The sequence below is a fragment of the Sebastes umbrosus genome, chromosome 8, assembly GCF_015220745.1.
Source record: "Sebastes umbrosus isolate fSebUmb1 chromosome 8, fSebUmb1.pri, whole genome shotgun sequence".
Classification (NCBI taxonomy): domain Eukaryota; kingdom Metazoa; phylum Chordata; class Actinopteri; order Perciformes; family Sebastidae; genus Sebastes; species Sebastes umbrosus.
This window is the reverse complement of record NC_051276.1, coordinates 24,187,900-24,209,521: the sequence shown is the minus strand read 5'-3', so window position 1 is coordinate 24,209,521 and position 21,622 is coordinate 24,187,900. Positions and strand designations below refer to the sequence as shown.

The 21,622-nt window shown below is 42.2% G+C and overlaps 1 protein-coding gene across 4 annotated transcripts in view; it reads left to right on the top strand.

Annotated features, from left to right (window-relative positions):
* The window catches only part of fgfr1a (fibroblast growth factor receptor 1a), a 35,486-nt gene extending 14,655 nt beyond the window's left edge, over positions 1-20,831 (top strand). The window contains exons 3-18 of one of the 4 annotated variants that reach the window (XM_037777529.1): positions 1,429-1,671; positions 1,934-2,023; positions 3,378-3,550; positions 6,801-6,924; positions 8,984-9,174; positions 9,757-9,907; positions 13,885-14,081; positions 14,479-14,624; positions 15,062-15,183; positions 15,719-15,829; positions 16,955-17,145; positions 17,334-17,456; positions 17,546-17,616; positions 17,714-17,851; positions 19,274-19,379; positions 19,470-20,831. In XM_037777529.1, coding sequence (XP_037633457.1) covers positions 1,429-1,671; positions 1,934-2,023; positions 3,378-3,550; positions 6,801-6,924; positions 8,984-9,174; positions 9,757-9,907; positions 13,885-14,081; positions 14,479-14,624; positions 15,062-15,183; positions 15,719-15,829; positions 16,955-17,145; positions 17,334-17,456; positions 17,546-17,616; positions 17,714-17,851; positions 19,274-19,379; positions 19,470-19,646 — 2,354 coding nt within the window. In that variant the 3' untranslated portion in view covers positions 19,647-20,831. Of the gene's footprint in view, positions 1-1,428; positions 1,672-1,933; positions 2,024-3,377; positions 3,551-6,800; positions 6,925-8,983; positions 9,175-9,756; positions 9,908-10,683; positions 10,829-13,884; positions 14,082-14,478; positions 14,625-15,061; positions 15,184-15,718; positions 15,830-16,954; positions 17,146-17,333; positions 17,457-17,545; positions 17,617-17,713; positions 17,852-19,273; positions 19,380-19,469 lie in introns of all 4 variants that reach the window. The other 3 variants (XM_037777532.1, XM_037777533.1, XM_037777530.1) reach the window with 3 other exon arrangements.
* Positions 20,832-21,622: the final 791 nt, after the last annotated feature.

Below are 21,622 nucleotides of genomic sequence, written 5' to 3'. Positions count from 1 at the left end.
TGTCAGTATAATTGCGTTACCCCCTCCCCCTTGCCGACTACGTAGTCATTTAGAACAGGGGGGCTCAGGTGTCTCGCTCCGTGACGCCTCCCCTCTCTTCAATCCTCTAATTGAATTTCACCTTCCTTTCCCAAGTAGCTCCTTGCCTGCCTGACGATGGGGCCTTAACTAATTTGGGATATGATTTAATTTGAGGGAGAGGTTGGGCAGGCGGTTTTGCAGAGAGGAAATCAAGGAAAGACTTTTCTGCTGTCTCTTGGACGCTGTTTTATGATTGAAGTACTTTTTGATGTGTCTAGACTCTACAGTACAGATACAGCCCCATTTTTTGTGCGAGAGCTCTCTGAAAATTGTAGACACCCGTCAGTTACTATTCATTATTTAGTCAGTGATATTGTGCAATGTGCATTTGGTAACACTTTATAATAACCATAATTTATAAATGGTAAATTGATAGTTTATTAAACTTAAGTTAATAGTTATTTTACTGTTAACAGTCAACTAAATGATAATTTATTGTTTACTAATTATAATAGTAATGCTATAATTTGTTATTCCAACAGTTTATTATTGCACAGTATATATATAAATAAAAGTATCTGTTAATGATTAAGATATTATTTGCAAACTTTAAAGAAATTGTTTGTAAAACATCTATAAACATTAAATAGATAGATATTTGTAACACTTTAATGGTTAATAACTGTTTTGTAAACAGTCTATAAACAGTCATAAGTTGCAACTGATGATTATCACACCTTGGTAAATGGTTAATAAATACTTTGTAAAGCATGTATAAATATTATTTAGATAGCTTGTTCATACTTTGTCAATGGTTAATAGTTGGTTTCTGGTCCATCTACCTATGTAATGTCTATAGATATTTTACAAACGATTTCTTTAAGGTTTACAAATCATTTCGTAATCACTAACAAATGCTTAATATCGTTTATAAAATGTTATAATGTGTGCAACAATAAACTGTTAATAAATATTGTACTAATGTAATAAGAATGTAATTATCGTCTCTTATCAGCTATGATACAATATAGACTTTATAAACTAATAATTTCATATTACACAAACTAATGATAAAATAAATGTATAAATTATAGCATTACTAATAATTAGTAAACATTATTAATTATTATTTAATTGTTTGTTATGAGTAAAATAACTATTAACTAAGTTTGATTAACTATATAAAGTATTACTGTGCATTTTAGTATGAAGCAACAATCCTGGTGGTTATCCTATTGTGAATGACTTTGCAGTATGTAACATATACTGTAGTTAGCTTGTGCCAAAGATATTAACTTTTTTATGTGCCCATGGAGCCTCTGTTGTGTTTATACATAAAGTTATTGAGTTTTAAATGACCTACTGAGCTGTTGAAATAAAACCACGTCCTACTATTTTCCTTGGTAGTCTCTGTGGAAACGCAAGCGAAGCTGTACACGCGCTATCCCGGTGATCGTCTGGATCTGAGTTGCGCTGCCAAAGACTCCCTACACGCCGTCAACTGGACCAAAGACAATGTGGCGGTGGTGGACGGAGAACACACGCGCATCCGCAGTGGCCAACTGGAGATCGAGACGGTGGAGCTGACGGACTCCGGTCTGTACGCATGCACCACCTTCGGCAACCACAGCGACTACTTCAACGTCACAGGTAGAGTCATACAAACAGCGCCAATGAATTAGAGCAGCCTTTGTAGTTTGTTGTTACTCTAAGTGCAAATGTAAATAATTCAGATCATGGTCATGTAATGGCATCAAAATGTTGCCATCACAAATGAAAAGCGAGCCGTATAGTGCCTGGAAATGTACATTTTTAAGGATTTATCACACTTTTGTTTTGTCTTCAACATGTATCACTGAAAAAATACTGTGTGGATCATTATAAATGAAATTGCAACTTTCTGTTTCACTAGTTGATACCTTGGCCTCATCGGAGGATGACGATGAAGATGAAGAGTCTTCATCAGAGGAAGCCAAACTGTTGGGCAGTCAAAAACTGCTGCGTAAGTGTGCCGCTGATCTCTTCGAGTTACTAATGCTACTGCAACAAATGGTCATTACTCGCTCGCCCAGGGTCACAGGCTTATGAGTAATTGTCATGAATGGTCAGTGATTTGAAAGCTTTATGATTCAATTATGGGTCCGCCACGTGTGTGCGGGTCACACTTGGGTGAATGATTTCACTCTGAATCAGAGGGTTTTCACTACCTCAGTGACAGCTTTTACATGAGGAATGTCCCTGCGGTGACTAACCGTGGTTAACCTTAGATGTCTTCCAATTTGTCTATAGAGGAATTAAGACACTCAGGCTTCATCATCTGGCTCCTCCTGCCCACTCTGCCCGCAAAGAATCCAGCAGCTGCCGAGCTTGGCAAGCGTGCTGATCCTTGAGTTTGTACTCTGAGTTCTAGTCAGAGCTTTATGTCCTTCTGAAATGTACACATGACTTTACTTAATTGAGGCAATTTTGAAACCACAGCATCTAAAAAAAAGTTGTTATTTGAAGAAACTGAAGTTGCCTACCCGTCCAGTACTGCCAGTTCTTCGACTATAATTTAAATATTTTTTTTTTGGGTGAACATGCATTATGTAATCCATCCATCCATTCATTTTCTGCCACTTAACCCAGGCTGGGGTCGCGGTGGCAGCGGGCATAGCAAGGAAGTCCAGACATTACTCATTGCTCCTTAGGGTGAGCCCAGCCACCGTATGAAGGAAACCCATTTTGGCCACTTATATCAATCTCATTCTTTCGGTCACTACGCAACACCTGATCTGGTGTGAATGCTGCCTTACCCAGAAAGTCCAGCCCAGCTATATACCTAGTTGGTACCACTCCACCTCCCGCACTAGTTTTAGTTCCTTCCCTGCCAAAGAGGTGACGCCTAGGACCCCGCCTTTGCCTGCCGCCCAGCTGACAACGCACCGACCCAAATGCCTATCCCTTCGGATGGTGTGCCCACAGGACGGCTCCTTGTTCCTTTGGAGCTGTGTGACCGGGCCCCAGACCTGTTCCTGTTCTAGGCGAGCAGATCTTTCTTGGCCAATTCGCGTGTGGTCTGTGAATCGCTCTTAGTCTGGCTCCTCTCATTGGACCAGTTTGTCTTGGGAGACCCAACTGGGAGCTATTGCGCCAACAACACAGCTCCCAGGGTCACAGGAAAGGACATACCCCTCTACCAAGATAAGGCGGTGATTCTCGAAGGGTCATTATGTTCTCTATGAAAAGGAGCTTGAGGTTTAGGCTACTTAAAATGAGTGTTCAGCTTTAGTTTTATGTGTCTTTTTAAGTTAAGTCTCTATCAAACACATGATGTATTTGTTACTCATCTGCTTATTTCTGTCTTATTCTTTTAGCGATGGCCCCACAATGGGCTCATCCAGAAAAAATGGAGAAAAAGCTTCACGCTGTCCCAGCCAGCAAGACGGTGAAGTTTCGATGCCAGGCCAGCGGCAATCCAACTCCCACTCTGAAATGGTACAAGAATGGCAAGGAGTTCAAGAGAGACCATCGCATTGGAGGCTTCAAGGTTAATAATTTAAAAGATATTTTTGGAAATGTGTTCCCCCTCAGCTTCTTCTTAGTGACACTACCCCCTCCTTAGCATTTCTTATTGAATCACTCTAAGCTCTTTCACTACGAGTGGAGATGTGTCAGTGATCTCATCTTCACACATTAGATCACCACCCCCCTCCCCTGGAGTAAGAAACACTTCCTGCGAGTGAAAAGCAAGTTTCACATTTGACCTGAGAAACAATACAAGATGAAACCCTATGCCACAAAAAGGAACATTGTGCCATAGTAATAATACCTCCAGGTGGGCAATTCTAGACGTCCGTTTGGATGAAGGATAACATTGGCTGTCCTCATTCTGGGTATCAGTCTTTTCTGTAATTACATCCATGCAGCAGTAAACCTTCCATGATACTCACTGTATTTGTGACATATGATGTGTGCTGTGATAACTGTTTCTTTCAAAGTCTTCCCATTTCCAAGCAAGCTGTATTCAAATGTGATGCTAACTGCTGATAAACTGTGCCGTTATAGAATGCTACAGGAATTAGTAAAATGGCATCATGACCCCTGAAGCTGCCTTCACATGATAAAAAATTTGCTCTTCACTCACCGCGAGGTAGGGCTCAGAGCCTCGGCAAAGCACAGTGCAGCTCAAAAAGAGCGCAAGGACCGTCATTCACAGTTTCTAGGCAGCAACAACAGTTGCCGCTGTTATCTCATTGGTTGCGCTTTGAAAGGTCAGCAACAACCAAGGTCAAAGTTGAAATAATTTTAACTTTGATCGCAGCGCTCGGTGGCAATTTCGCATCCACCTAGTTGGACGGCACTGCTCTCCCCATTAGGAAAACAATGGCACAACCAGTGCAGAGCAATTTTACCGCTGATCATGTGTGGGCGGCAGGGTCGGCGCCAGAGTATTAGGGGCGGAGGGCAAATCAGCTGTGAGCTCCAGATCAGACTGGAGCTGGAGACGTAACCACCCTCAAAGATGGGTTGGTAGTACTTGTTATCTTCCTACGTTCGTACTTTTTTTTTTGATCAGAAAACACACGTTTTATTTGTGATATTTACTGGTAATAACATACGATATAGCCAAGAGCAAGTAGGTTGTTATCTAGTGATCTTCTCCAGCCAGCTGCCACCTTATTATGGTTTCTGTTTTGAAATGAGGGGGTACTGGAGGCTACAGATAACTCCTCAGGCACGCTCTGCGTCTTGCTCATGCCAGGGTCAAAATGTGCACACAGACAGCTGCCGAGATAAACAGGGAGTTAAACAACACATTAATCTAACAGTCTGACTGATTTCTTCCACAACTATAATTTAAGTTAATAAAGACTAAATGTGGATGTTTCACTCAGCAGTTGTTGTCCCTGCTCAGCCTGCTGTAGTGTAACATTAGTCTGTTGTTTTATTCCACGATACTGAACAGAATAATCCAAACAGGGAGAAAAGGTAAGATGTGAGAGGAGCACAGGATGCTTTTTACTCTCTTGATCCTAATTGTGCTTTAATGCACCAGGTTTGTAGGTCTACTTTCTCTATTTTTTTTTCTATTGAGCTAGATTAAAAAAACAAAAAACAAACAAACACGCAAACAGAGCGGATCAAAACGAGGCTTCTTACTGAAATATTGTTATGACGGTTCATATTTCCCAGAGTTTCCATAGTTGTCTCTTTGCACTGTGTGTTCGTGTTTTATTTGAACCATTAGTGAGGTGGCTGTTATGTTTTTTGACAGGTAGATCGTAATAAAGTTTCACTAGTTAACGCTACGCATATAACTGCGAGCGTCAATGCCTGTGCTGAAAGTGTCATTAATCAAGTTAATATTTTCATTTACATCCAGGACAACTGACCCGGTTTTCTCGGCTCATTTTATCGAAACTAATCAGCCGTTCCTCTCAATATGAGTGACAGGAAAAAATAGGAACCGTGTATCTGATATAACTTCAGACAAAACATCACGCCGCGCTGTGCAGCGCCGTGTTGCTCGCAGCGCCGTGTTGCTGTGCAGTCAGTTAGGTCTGTCTGACCTTTCAACCGGATGTTGAGACGGTCTCGGATGGAAAGGGTGAAACAAGTAAATTAGTCCATGGGACAGTGAAGCTCTGTGCCATGAACTAAAATGATTAACTTCACCTCCATATATTTACCGTAGACTGATATTTACCATCCTCAACCTAATCAACCAACATATAATATGGCCATTATGTATTAGCAGGCTGTAAATACTGTGCTTTATGTACCTTCACATTGACTTCTCTGTGAATAGCTGCATCCAGTTGCCTCACAGGTGTGGGACGTACGTGCATCTGCAGCCCGCCTCCTTCCCTGCATCTGTTCTTCCCATCAAGGTGTACGCTAGTCCAGCCTCGTCCCGAGCTTCCCCAGCCCATCTCCCTCCCCAGCTGGGACACATTTTAGGAGTTTCCTCTCAGCTGCCTGCTCCCCTCGCCCCCCCACCCAGCCAGGCAGCACACTTAACCATCTGGCTGCTGTTTTTTCAGTCAAGGTGCAAAGGTCTGCATCAACGGCCGGGGACGTCTCTCATATCCCTCCCACACTTTTGCTTTTATGGCTGGGCTTCTATTGTTCATATCGTCTGCGTGGAGACGCGCAGGAGGGAGGGAGTAATGTAGACCACATGTATATGAAGCCAAGCACAACACATCTGGCAGCAGGCAGCTGGACTCCCTCATCACGTTTTTAGCTAAATGAGGGAAACCGTATGGCTCGGTCTGTGTGTATATGTATGTTTGATGTTGCCATTGCCTTAGAGGTCCGTTGGCTAATCACACACTGCCGGTCTTGGCAGATTTATGGAAGAAAAAACTATAACATGTCTAAAAAAAAAAAAAAAAAAAGCCAGACATCAGTTGGCGCTAATAAGACAGGCTGTTGGGGCAGATGTATATAAAACATGCACCCATTTTCCTGTGGTCTTTGTTCGGTTAGGACAAAGATCCGCTGTTTATAACATCGAGAAGTGTCACAGGAAGAGGGAGGAAGTGTGTTATCTTGTTATCATCACATCACACATCATTGACATTGTTAGCCGTTGCTTTTGCAATGAACAAAATTTGATTTACCACAATTCATATGAGGAGAAAGCAGACGGAGAAACGAGTTCTTTCAGGTTTTTGGTGTTAAAGGCAGAATTGCTGTCTAGCTCCATCTCTGTTGCCATGACTATCTCGCTACTGGTTTCATTCATGTTAAATACAATTGTACCACTGTAACCTTTGCTTTTCCCCGTTTAGGTCCGTGACCATGTGTGGACCATCATCATGGAGTCTGTGGTACCCTCTGACAAGGGAAACTATACCTGTGTGGTGGAAAATCAGTACGGCAGCATTAATCACACCTACCAGCTCGATGTAGTCGGTAAGTGTAATCATGTTGTTGGTATGTGAAGCCACGATTTATTGATCACGGTTTAATCACCTGTTGAATATTCATGAGGCTCTGGAGTCATGTTGGATCAATCTCACACATATTTCACACCAGTACATCTGATTAACCAGTCAAATCCTTATCCCAAAAGCACAGGGACAGTCTTGTGTAGGGTGAACTGGGTCTTTTTAGCTGGTATTTGATGAATAAAGCCTGTTTACTTGTGGCTTGAGTGATGGATCCATGTAGAGAAGTGATTACTCTTCAAGGACCTGCCCTGTGACTCGCTCTCACACCACTGGTTCAATAAATCACGGACCCTCTTCCTCCGTCACTCACTGTTGTCCCCAGGGCTTCGCCTGACCTCGGTAAAGGTCTAGACCAGGAGTGCCCACACTTTTTCAGCATGCGAGCTACTTATAAAATGACCAAGTCAAAATGATCTACCTACTATAAAAATGCAAAACATAGATTTATTTATAAATATATTGAGTATTCTTTATATGTACAATATATGTTGGTGTACCTTGCATAACTGCATGAACCCATATTGTACAATATATTCTGTACATTTTTTGTCATTACCTTACTCTGATGACTTGCACTGAATGGAATCAGCCAGGGATGCATAGTCCGGACAGTAGCTGCTGATAGCCAGCCTCAAGCACACTTCCAAATGATCATCAGTCAAGGTGGAACGGTATTTGGACTTAATAATCTTCATGTGGGAAAAGGCTGACTCGCATAAATAAGTGGAGCCGAATAATGCAGTCAAGGAGGTAGCACATTTCCTCATGTTGGGGTACTTTTCCTCTGTGAGTAAGTTCCAGAACTGTCCATGAGCCCTGGACTTAAGCTGAATGTCAGCTTGTAGTGTCAAAATCTCATCCTCCACTCCAGATGAGTTCAGGTGAAACAGTGTTGCAATTTGTTGGCTGACGTCTATTTTAAAAAAAAAAAAAATTTTTTTTTTTTTTTTTTTTTAATGCCATGCGATCTACCCACACTACCTTTGCGATCTACCCACACTACCTTTGCGATCGACCGGTAGATCGCGATCGACGTATTGGGCACCCCTGGTCTAGACCCTGATGAGCAGTGATATTGCTTCAGTGGGGGGAGAATGTTGTCACAAGTGCCCACGAATGTCTTGGTGAGAAAAGCCTGTGCAGTTGATGCCAAATTCTTGGCTTGTAAGTTTACATTGGAGAGTTATCAGTCATCAAAATGGAGCCACAAGAACATTTCATTTCACAGTAATGGTTCCAGATCAGATACTTAACTTGCTATTGTGGCCAACTCTTAATAATTACAGCAGCAGCTCATGGCTTTGGAAAGAGACACTTAACTTCTCCATATAAGACCGTGGTTCCTAACCCGGGGTCCGGGCCCCACTTGGGGTGCGCCAGGATTGAGGTTGTCAAAAAATTAGATTTGCACATATAATTTATAACTAAAATCAAAATAACACACTTACTGGATAATTTATACAAAAGTCAGCGTAAAACATATTTAAAAAGATATTTCTTTTGCTACTTAATAGGCCACATTCTGTTTAAACCCAGTATTTCTGCACAGTTGCAGATAAAGATCAGGCTACACTAATATTATTAATATTATACTATTTGTAGAATTAGATTCCAGGCTGCTTTAGGATTGTTTCCGACTCGTGTGATCCAAACATTTCATGTTTTTATCGAACAAAATATTCTGCTTCAATCCATATTTGATGGCGTTTAGCCATTCAAAAACAACAGTTTCAATGTGGTCAAAAAACTGTTTGCTCTCCCACTTGCTGCACACGAAGAGAGACACGCACTGAAGAAAGCTGATTTATTTAAAAAAAGATTGTTTGCCGTCTGCCCCGAGCATTTCCAGTAACAAAGCCTTGACATGACAGAGGTTTTATTTGGCTTGTGTTTGAGTATCAGACAGCCGTGTGTACTTTTGGATGATTGCATGTGTTTGTCTTTGATATAGCGTGGCTGCTTCGCTGCTCGCCAAACTTCTTCTAAACTAACGTTTGTGTGTGTTTTGGTTGTGCTTGCAGAGCGCTCTCCCCACAGGCCAATCCTGCAGGCCGGCCTGCCAGCTAATCGCACCGCGGTGGTGGGAAGCGACGTGGAGTTTGAGTGCAAGGTGTTCAGCGACCCTCAGCCTCACATCCAGTGGCTGAAGCACATTGAGCTCAACGGGAGCCGAGTCGGTCCTGATGGTTTGCCGTATGTCCGTATCCTTAAGGTAGGAGCTTTCTCTCATCAATCCTGCAGCAACAAGCCAGTTGAAATTATCATTTTTGTAATGCTAAATAGGAAAATGGAGTAATTTTGATTAGATATTGTCCTCTATTGCTATATCGGTTCTTTTCTTGGATAGCCAGTACTGTCTGGAGGGATGCACCGATCGGACTTTTTCAGACCCGATAGCGATACCTGGACATTGGGTATCGCCAATGATGAGTACCGATCCTGACCCATTTTAATGCAGTAACAAATTGGTCAAAACTTAAACAGGAATTCAAATTCCAGTATATACTGTATATAGTATATAAACGTAGAACTAAATAGAACCGATACCCGATCGAACTGTTTGAGTCAGTATCGGCCCGATATCCGATTGGTGCATCCCTAACTGTCTGTAAAAGCGGTCCAAAGTGCATCCTATGTGATATACAGTATATGAACTTTATCTTGCTATTGTAACCCTGAACATAACCCACACAAATCAAAAACAGCTTTTCCTGAATTCTTTACCCTTAATGTGATTTTGTGTCTTGCTATTTTTTTGTTGTCTGTGCTGCACATGACATGTTTGTATTTCCAGCATTCTGGGGTCAATAGCTCGGACGCTCAGGTGCTGACCCTCTACAATGTGACTGAGGAGGAGAGCGGAGAGTATATATGTAAAGTGTCCAATTATATAGGAGAGGCCAATCAGTCGGCCTGGCTGACTGTCACCAGATATGAGCCCACAGGTAACCACCACGCAGCAGCGCAGGGACGACACAGTGGAGGCGCTTCTAGGACCACCTGGGAAAGACTAGGGCCGTATAACTCCAGACAACCTCAGCTGTTTCTCTCCTCCCTCCCTCCGTTTCTCCCTCCCTCTCCTCCTGCCTCAGTGCTCCTGACTGTAAATGACGCTATGGAAAATTCCCAGCAGAACAGTTGAAAGTGTTTAGTCTCAGGTTTATGTTGGACCCGCTCTCATTCCTGCCCCATGCCTGTGCTGTGCCCTCCTAATAAGGGCCTCTCTTGCCATCTTCTTCTATTACTCTCGCTCCCTTGCCCTTCAAAGTCCTCCATACACGGCTCACAGGCTCTCTCCCCCTTTGTTTTTTCCAGCTGTCCTCCTCTGCCTACCTATGTTTCACAGACCTCCTGTTTGTCTAATGCTCGCATAGTTTGCAGAAGTGTGTGTGTGTGTGTGTGAGAGAGTGTGCCCTGTTCTGCTGTGGAGTTTTCCATGTTGCCCATCTCTTGCATGTAGAGATGAGACTGAGGTATTTGATGTGGTGATGGGGTGGCCCAATGTGGGGTTCAGCAGCGCAGAGTCAACCTAACCAGCTCCTCCACTAACAGATACTGGAGTCCTCCGCAGGGGCTCTCGCTGGTACTTTTTGGGCAGATGGTGTCGGATCGAGGAGGAGAACGCTCCTCCACCTCCTTTCTCTTTCAGAATCCTTTACTCATGGTTCCCTTTCCCCCTCTTGGGCCTCTTGTTGGGTCTGCTTCCTTTCTTATTTTCTAGACCGCTGGCCTTAACACCACGGACAAGGAAATGGAAGTCCTCCAACTGAGAAATGTGTCTTTTGATGACGCTGGGGAGTACACCTGCTTGGCGGGCAATTCTATCGGGTTCTCTCATCACTCTGCATGGTTGACCGTTTTTGAAGGTATCAGTGGTTCTGTCTCTCTCCTGTATTTCCATTTATTTCTCTTTTCCAACTCCAGCCTGGCTGTCCACATTCACATTTGCCAGAAAAGAGTCTTGACTCTCGTTCTGTAGAAAAATGTGAGAGGAAGCCGGGGCGAGTTACAAGTACTAAAACTACCCCTCTCTCTGTCCTCAGCATGGCTCCTGCTCCATCTAAGCTCTCTAGATGGGAGAGTATGGGCCATGCTCTGCTGTTTCTTTAAATGAAATCCGCTAATGCCAAACAACCCAGGAGCTGTCTGCTACCTGGTCTACCATGACAACAAAAAAAAATCACCCTATAGAAACAAGACCACATAGAAGTATACTTAATGATCTCAGCCAGGTAGAACTTCACATTTCTAGAGGGGTTGTTTGGCAGCTCTGATCAGATTTCACTTTGAACTGTCTCTCCCATTCTGCTCTTTAACTGGTGTTTTGCATTCGATTTGGTGTAAAGCTGATTTTCTTTGACAAGCGCTACAAATGACATGTATTCCTGATGTCATTTCCTGCTGTGAGCACAGCGGCTGGCTTTGATAATTGGCTCGCTGTAGTGGACGTGTCTCATTCCTGAGGGCTGGAATGGGCATTTGTCCAATTATCAAGCTGCTTGTCAGTCAGCCTCTTCACACAAGTGCAGCTCACTTGTGTTGCTGGTGTTGGTTAGGGGTGTAACGGTACACTTCAGTCAGTCGGTATGGCACCCTTGGTTTGGGATGCGTTGTTCAACATGCAGTGCTTCCAGCACAAATTACATCAATGTGATAATTTACCAATAACAGAAGGCAACACAATGCCATGTCTAATATTTTTCAGTGGTAACTAGAATAACTGTTCAGATTATACATTTATTCCTGAATAAGTAAAGCTGTATAAATAAATAAAAAAATAAATAAGATTATACAATGAAAAAAAGGGAAGTTAAGGTGTTCATAAGGCATGTTCATTCATTCAGAAGTGTTTTTTTAACAATACACCAGACAGGAATGAGCAGTTGTATGGATTTAAAAGGCATTGTATAAAATGTTCAAGAATGAAGAAAAAGCTTTAATTAGAGCTGCAACGATTAATCGTTTAGTTGTCAACTATTAAATTAATTGCTGTTTTGATAATCGATTAATCGGTTTGAGTAATTTAGTCTAAATTCTCTGATTCCAGCTTCTTAAATGTGAATATTTTCTGGTTTCTTTACTCCTCTATGACGGTAACCTACATATCTTTGAGTTGAGGACAAAACAACATTTGAGGACGTCATCTTGGGATTCGGGAAACACTGATCGACATTTTTCACAATTTTCTGACATTTTATAAACCAAACAATTAATGGAGAAAATAATCGACAGATTAATCAACGATGAAAATAATCATTAGGTGCAGCCCTAGCTTTAATACATTTAGCTGCATCATTCATGACCTCAACAGGATTTAAAGCCATAGGTAGACTAAACGCCTTCAGAAGCTTCTGCGCACAAAGCCACATCCCAAGCCAAGGTGTGCACCGAACTATCTTTTTCACTGAAACATGGAATCCATTACACCCCTAGAATTGGTATGAATAAACGTTGGTGTTTTCACTGACTGGGAGGAAAAAAACAAGATCTGAATTGGACGGTTTAGCAGTGTTAGTATTTATTTTAGCACATAAATATTTCTTAAAAGAATCATTGTTTGTATTACCAGCACCAACACACAACTCATTTTATAAATGCTTTACAAATGATGTCAGAACTGGATATTTTATTAATCAAGTCAAGCAGTTAAGCTACTGTATTGAGCTTTGCGGTATGCTGCTTTTTTAGACATACAAGTAGACATGAAACGTGTATTAGGCTATTTGATGAAGTAGAACTGATGTGATGAAACGTTGTGTGTGTGTGTGAAGTGTTGATGCACTGTATAAAAGTCAGATCCTTTGCACACTGTTACACCCTTACATATCTAATACTTAGTTCATTAACAAAATATTTATTAGGGCTGTCAAAGTTAATGCGATAATAACGCGTTAATGCACGCAACTTGCGATTTTTAGGTTGTAGCAGGCTCAGTTTTAAAGCTAGAGTAAAGATGTCATACTAGCTTGCCGTGAAGGAGGCTAAATAACGCTCCAAACTAACACTGCATTTTGACAAGGAAAAACTGTCATAGCCATTTTCAAAGGGGTCCCTTGACCTCTGACCTCAAGATATGTGAATGAAAATGGGTTCTATGGGTACCCACGAGTCTCCCCTTTACAGACATGCCCACTTTATGATAATCGCATTTCGCAGTTTGGGGCAAGTCATAGTCAAGTCAGCACACCGACACACTGAGTTTGCCATGTTATGATTTGAGCATATGTTTTTATGCTAAATGCAGTACCTGTGAGGGTTTCTGGACAATATTTATCATTGTTTTGTGTTGTTAATTGATTTCAAATAATAAATATATACATATATTTGCATAAAGCAGCATATTTGTCCACTCCCATGTTGATAATGGTATTAAACACTTGACAAATCTTCCTTTTAAGGTACATTTTGGATTGATTTGCGATGACTCGCGATTTAACTATGGACAATCGTGCCATTAATCACGATTAAATATTTGCAATTGATTTGCGATTAATCAAGACTAACTATTTTAATCGATTGACAGCCCTAATATATTTGTGTTTATTTTCAAAAAAAGGATTATCTTAATCAAACAATGTGTTTTTGCTTGTGTACCACATAATTTCTATTATTTCTCAGTGATTCAATGACCACTTCTCTGATTAGCAAATTATGCAGATTGAAGCGCTGAGCTTCAGAAGACGTGATAATTGTGTTACAATACAAGCTTTTGTCCCGTATGTGTCAAAGGCTCTGGTTTTTAGACAGGGCAGCTGTGTGTTTGTGTGGTCAGTTTGCTTTATTTGTGTTGCTGTGTACGTGGAAGCATGGGTGTGTTTGGTGTGATTGGTTGTATAAAGTCAGACCTTCTGTGGTAGTTTGATTTCATGGATGACTGCTGACTCCACCCCTTCCTGCCCTGCGTCCCCCCACCCCAATCTAGCTGTCCCACACTACCCTCCAGCCAGCCACACCTACCTGGAGGTGGTCATCTACTGTGTGGGCTTCTTTTTCATCGCTGTCATGATTGCCATCGCAATCATTGTCAAGATTCGCACCTCCTCAAAGAAGAGTGACTTCAACAGTCAGCTGGCCGTCCACAAGCTGGCCAAAAGCATCCCTCTGCGCAGACAGGTAACAGAAAGTAGATAGGGGGTTTGGAATATTTACACCTTTTCACCTCTTCTGTCTGTCATTTGTTCAGTCATTTGATTTAGAAGTTCAACACTTTACAATGTATTTGAGCTCATCTGTACATTCACAGCGTTTATGTTTATGTTAACAAAACTAAAGCATGCATTCAAAGAGATTTCAGGTTCATTGTAACTCCTTGAAGTCTTGTACATCAGGTAAGTATTGAGGAGTATTTCCTCTCCATTGGTATGGTACACCTGAGTGGTTTGGGTGGGGTTTTTTTACATTAGGAATTTTATCAACTAAGTTTTAATTTTCTTTTGGTAACTCTTGGCTAAATGACTTCTTGCTACTGGTGTCTGTTCCACTATGAGGGGAGTAATTTCAGTCTTCTTTCCATTAGGTGTCTGTGGACTCTAGCTCCTCCATCCACTCTGGAGTGATGCTGGTTCGTCCCTCCCGCCTCTCTTCCAGTGGATCACCAATGCTGTCAGGGGTGTCAGAGTATGAACTGCCCCAGGATCCCCGCTGGGAGCTTTCCCGCGAAAGGTATGTCCTGGACAAAACCTCCAGACAGGCCTACGAATAAACTAGGGCGACAGACGCTTACCGACGGCCCCAAACAGTCTGACGGCCAACCGTCGGTTTGATGGGTCAGGGCCTTTGGAAAAGTGACCTTCTGAAAGGAAAGTTACTGGTTAGAAATGGTCTGTCTGGTTCCTGGGATGGGAACAAGGAAAGTGAGAGTTTCTCTCACTTTTCCTCAAAAAGCTGACATTGAGGTGCCGTTAGTCAAGGCACTTAAACTGCACCAGAACAATGTGATTGCACAGGGCAACAGTCTGTGTAAAATTGAACTAAACCTCAAAAGCAAAGTGTCTTAAATTGAAGTTTTGAAATCACCTTGAGGCTCACTCACACATATTACAGATTGGGAGTTGAACTAACTGTTAGTGACCGTCTCATGTGTCGTCTCCCCCTCACAGACTTGTTCTCGGGAAGCCGCTGGGCGAAGGCTGCTTCGGTCAGGTGGTGATGGGAGAGGCGCTGGGTCTCGACAAGGAGAAGCCAAACCGTTCGACCAAGGTTGCAGTCAAAATGTTGAAATGTAAGTTTGCTGTTCTTTTAAAAAGTCACAGGGGTAAACAGTAGACTTGGACGGATTGGTACTGAAACCAATGAGATCTGCTGGAATGAGATTTGCAGAGAGGAAAGCTCTTCAGTTTATAGTAACAGAAGTTTTCTCGTCTCCCTGGAGCCTGGACTTCTGGCTTCTGTAAAATCTAACACCAAAACTGTGATGAACAGATACTGAGAGACATCTGCCACAGGATCCCAGCCACTGTGCAAATGGGAGAGCAGAGTAAAAATTTATGAGAACCCTTGACATCCCATAAAAAACTGTGTTCATTAAACTGCACGGAGGAGTGAGGATGTAGGGAAAGTAGCATTTATTGTCTCCGACTAAGTGCCTTTCCCCTGGGAGCGTACTCCAAGACAAACGCCAGCCTAACTCCGCAAGAGCTGCAATGTTGGTGTATATTTACTCTGCAGGGGGATTATTGTGAAGCCTTTTTGGGACTTTTTCACAAACAGAACATCGACTAATTGCCCTGATATGATTTATTTTCCCTCCCCTCCAGCTGACGCCACAGAGAAAGACCTGTCGGATCTGATTTCAGAGATGGAGATGATGAAGATCATTGGGAAGCACAAGAACATCATTAATCTGCTGGGAGCCTGTACACAGGATGGTAGGACCAGACAGTCTGCTACTGACCTGCCTTGACCTGCTGAAGCCAACACACACACACACAAACACACACACACACACACACACACACTGTTGTCCCTCAGACAACCGTGAACCTTACTTTGAGAGCTGTGTAGAACAGCATGAGTAAACGATTCTGACACCAGCTTCCGAGCTCGCAGTTTGAATCGACCACGGCTGCTGCCATTTCCCTCCAATCATCCCTGACGGAAAAGTGAAGGAAGCTAACCTCTAATGACCCCGCAGTGCACACCGCTCTGTTGCTTCCACACTGAAGCACAAAGCTCTTTGTTCACGCCACTTTATTAACTGTTTTGACATTGAAATGTGTCTCGAGTAACTAATTTGCCTTCATCTATTGATCTCAAAGTATTTATAACATCTGCCAATAAGTGCAGTTATGTGTCGATATCTGTCAGTCGATTAAAAGAGTTAATCGCAAATTAATAGATTAATCGCAGATTTTTTTTATCTGTTCAAAATGTGCCTTAAAGGGAGATTTGTCAAGTATTTAATACTCTTATCAACATGGGAGTGGGCAAATATACTTGCTTTATGCAAATGTATATATTTATTATTTAAATCAATTAACAACACAAAACAATGACAAATATTGTCCAGAAACCCCCAACAACAGCTGTCAGTGTGCTGACTTGACTATGACTTGCCCCAACTGCATGTGATTATCATAAAGTGGGCATGTCTGTAAAGGGGAGACTCGTGGGTACCCATAGAACCCATTTTTATTCACATATCTTGAGGTCAGAGTTTAAGGGACCCCTTTGAAAATGGCCATGCCAGTTTTTCCTCACCAAAATTTAGCGTAAGTTTGGAGCGTTATTTAGCCTCCTTCACAACAAGCTAGTATGACATGGTTGGTACCAATGGATTCCTTAGGTTTTTCTAGTTTCATTTGATGCAGTATATTCACTCTAGCTTTAAAACTGAGACGGCTACAACCTATAAATTGCAAGTTAAGTTAATGCGTTAAAGAAATTAGTCGCGTTAAAACAAATTTGCGTTAAAACGTTATTATCGCATTAACAAAATAGTCCCATCAGTTATGGTGATGATTTATTCTTGTATTTCTTCCAATTGTTTCTAGGTCCTCTGTATGTGATAGTAGAGTACGCATCCAAGTGCAACTTGCGGGAGTACTTGCGAGCCCGGCGCCCACCAGGCATGGAGTACTGCTACAACCCAGATCAGGTTCCCATAGAGAACATGTCCATCAAAGACCTGGTGTCCTGCGCTTACCAAGTGGCCCGAGGCATGGAGTATTTGGCCTCCAAAAAGGTAACAAACAAAGTTCAACCATCCGTTCTCAACCTTCTATATTAAATTTACAGAACCCGGTAGAGAAACGCGTCTCTGTGCAAAATGTACATGACTTTGAATAGTAAATGTCGTCGACAGATTAGGTCTCGTATTTGAGACACTGATTCTCAGGACATCGGTTCTAGTAATGTCTGTTATTTGTGCAGTGCATCCACAGAGATCTCGCCGCTCGCAATGTTTTGGTAACGGAGGACAACGTGATGAAAATAGCTGACTTCGGCCTGGCAAGAGACATCCACCACATTGATTACTATAAGAAGACCACCAATGTGAGTATAGTTTGTTTAACACACAAGCCCATGGAATTATCTTATTAGTCTACTGCAGACAGCCATAACATGCATACCTTTTTCCACAGGGTCGTTTACCAGTCAAGTGGATGGCTCCCGAGGCTCTGTTTGACCGGATATACACACACCAAAGTGATGTGTGAGTATCACCTGTCGTTACTTTACCAACTCAGTCTTGATGGAAACATTTAGTTTGTGCAGAAAATGTAGACGTTCTTGTCTGTAACTGTCCACAGCTGGTCATTTGGGGTGCTGCTTTGGGAGATCTTCACCCTGGGGGGCTCTCCGTATCCCGGAGTCCCAGTGGAGGAGCTGTTCAAGCTGCTGAAGGAAGGTCACCGTATGGACAAGCCCACAACATGCACTCATGAACTGTAAGGAAGCATTACACATCTTAAATCAATCATGTTCCTCAGACTGTAACCGCTTCAACTCTTACTATCTCTATTCCAGCATTTCCTTATTTGGTAAGATAAAACTAATAGGGTGGGGTATTAAATGGTATGGCATGGCCAGATGCGTTGTTATTGTCTTTTTTAAAAGGTCTTTTATTGTGTAATTATAACTTTTTGGGTACACTTTACACTGCACGTAGAACCTATGGTCACTACATGATCAAAACAACGCTGTAATGCTGACACAGCTGCATTGTTGGTTGTTGTCATCACACTGAAGAAGTCATGAGGATTGTTTTTTACAGAGTTGCAAATATAACGCTGAGAGTGACTCGAAATATGTCCCACTTTGATATTCTGGCAGCATGAGCTGAATAATGAGCTGTGGTTTTCTGTTTTTGAGCTTGCCTGGTCACAACCAGACTCTCTCTGAACCAGATGTTGCCTACATCAATAGTATAACTATTGAGGGGACGTGTGTTTTGATTGAAACAATCTTTTGTTTTCAATTTGAGCTGCCAAGAGAGTAAGCCAAGTGAATGGCTTTTTTAAAACGTCATTTTGTAGGTGACAGACAGTCTGCGAGGCTTTTGCAGCTCAGGCGCTGCTGTGTCTCATGCATGGGCACAAACAGTTGACATTAATGTTACCCATGTTGTTGTATATCAGAAAAACCCCAGGTGCTTAGCAACGTAATAATGATCCCCACCACTGTTTGTGTGGCGACCAATAAAATGAAACGCTCACAGTTTTTTGAGTGAGCTCCAAATGGAACATGTTGTTTTTAGACTGTCACCTTCCAGCTACTGCAGGATGTTCAGGGGATGTTCAGGGGTAGATAAAAAGTCAACAGTATGTGTCACATAGAAGTGGTGTACATCACCTGAAAGCTGAGAACCTGAAGATTCATTTGAGAGGCAGCTAAGCACTGTGTGTTAAGTTATTCTAGTCATTAATCAGAAATAAAAATGAATTAATAAATTAATTACTTCATTCAAATAAATTGTGAAAGTGTATAAGAGCTTAGAGGATGATGACAGAAGTATATGATGGCCATTCCCTTGCTCACTTATGTCTCATAAGTTGTTGCAGCAATTTTTGGGTTGATACCATTTGTTACACAGATTTGGTGCTAAATATAACCACTTTTTACCACTCGAGAATTGATAAAAAATGATCAATAATCCCTCCAAAATACCACATTAAGACACCAAGACCTTGAGGAACACCAAAGAAAAAGCCATGCTGTGATTTGGTATCAAAAACTTTTAACATTTGGAGATTTCTGTAAGAATTGTAATGAAACTGAGCCCGCTACAACGTCGGAATTTCTTTTTAGAAATTACTGCTCAAAGATTAAAGGCAACTTAATCTTGACTGCTCAATTTTGTCTCTCTGCAGGTATATGATGATGAGGGACTGCTGGCATGCTGTGCCCTCTCATAGACCCACGTTCAAACAGCTGGTAGAGGACCTGGATCGCTGCCTGGCCATGACATCCAACCAGGTCAGTCCTCCTCTCCTCGTACAAGGAAGAAGCAGAAAACGCTGTTTTGAAAGTGAACTGATTTTCTTTCTCCCTTTTGTTGCCCTACAGGAGTATTTGGAGCTGTCGGTGCCTCTGGACCAATACTCCCCCAGCTACCCGGACACCCGCAGCTCCACCTGCTCCTCGGGCGAGGACTCGGTCTTCTCCCACGACGCCGGAGCGGAGGAGCCCTGCCTGCCAAAGTTCCCTCCCCATTCCAACGGGGCAGCCATCAAGAAACGCTGATACCTCATCTCCATTCAGACAAACATTGACATTTCCTCCGCTCCCTGCCTCATGGGGTTGGACTCTTCCCCACCTTCCCAGAGATGAAGCTAAAAAAAATTAAAAAAAACAGTGCTCTGTGAGAAAGGAGCTCGGAGAGACACCTCGTAGAACTTGTTGGATCACGTGGACTGAGGAGTGCAGCCGTTTCCCAGTTCTTGGTGACGATGTTTATGGGGCACTTTGTATTAAACGGGAGTTGTCACAGTGTCAGGAAAAAAAAAAAGAGAGCAGACTCCCACTCTTCTCTCCACTTTGGGCATTCCACAGGTCAGGAGAATCTAAAGGACTGACTAAGTCAGATTTTTTTGTTGTTGTTTTTTTCCCCTCCATGGTTGTTTCGTCAGTAGTGAAGGACAATATTCTGCTTTTCACCAAATCCAGAGAATATTCTACCAAGGGACAAACAGCACCGTGGTCCTCCGCAACATTCACTATCTTCTTGTAAATACAGTTAGAAAATTATAAATATGAATATATATTTACATTGTACTCTTATTTTTATTACCATAATTGATTTTCTTTTGTACAAGGTTTGTTTGATCCATTTTTTTTAATATAGTCTGTAGGGGCAGTTGTTACATGAGAATATCTTTAAATTGCTGAGGATTACATGGCCAGTTTTTTTTTCTTGCTGTATCACAGCTTTGATTCCCCGAAATTTACTGCATAATCATCAATGGAAAAATATATATTGGGCTTTCTATTTTTTAACTGTAAGTGCTTTTCATAACACAAAAACCTGCAATACGGTGTAACTCAGTGTTTGGGGTTTCTCTCCATCAGACGATTTAAGAAAATATGTGTTGTCTGTATGTGTGTATGCATGTGTGTACGCTGAGTGTGTGTGTGTTTGTGTGTGTGGAGAATTTTATCTTGTCTCATTCAAGATTGTTCATTTACTTCAAGGATGGTCACAACTGTAAATATTCCTGGTTGTACGCCATGCTTGTTTAAATCCAGAGTGATTAGCTTCAGTCAACATCATGCACTTCCACTGTGCATGCCTTCCATGTGATATCTTCTATTGTAAATGCTTTAACAGGAGTTACATTCGCTGCCATATAACTTCTGACAAAGGGGTTGCAGAACACGTATGTCATCGTAAAAGGATTACATTAAATAAAAATGCTATCGAAAAACAAACCGCCAAAGCTTTCAGAGTTTGAACTCGACTCCATAAACGGAGCCTATAAATATCGAGGATTTTCATGTTTGTGATGTAAATCATGTTTACAGAGATGGCCACTTCAATCGCACACCCATTTAACACGGGTTGCTGGGGGCTGATTAGATATGATAATGTGCTGCTGACATCAGAAGAAATGTTGGCGAGCGCGGAGAGCCACAGCCGGCAGTAAACATGTAATTTATGGCCGTGGGAATGGCTTGGCAAGTGCTGGTGCTACACTTCCATCCATCAGCCGCACCAACCTTGATGCCCGTGTCTGGCTCTGGCTTCCTGCCATTGGCTGATGCATCACCTGGATTGCAGTCTCCACGCAACAGGCTAAAATCAGCCGCGACTGGCTCTCGACCTTTTTTAAAAGCCGGCTCTTACAGCTCGGGTCGATGCAGTTAGCCTTCTGTTGCGTGCTGTATTACAGCGGAGGGGGAGGACAGTTTAGTCGTTAATGGAGAACAGATCCTTGTTACTTTTATTCCAACAGTTATATGAATCCAAGCTGCTGGGATTTGTAAAATTCACACAAACATGCTCGACAATACTTGTCGTGGCCTTCAAGGGTACAAGGTCACGTCTGGCTTACTGTAAACAGCCACCTCCACACACAGGATGTAAACAAACATATGACCTTTTTGTTTTTGGGAGAAAAATATCATCCACTCCTGGAAACGGAGGGGTGTAATAAACAGTATCATCTGTGCTGTGGTTGAGGTGATGATGAAGAGCTCTATTTGAGAATAGAAAGGACAGG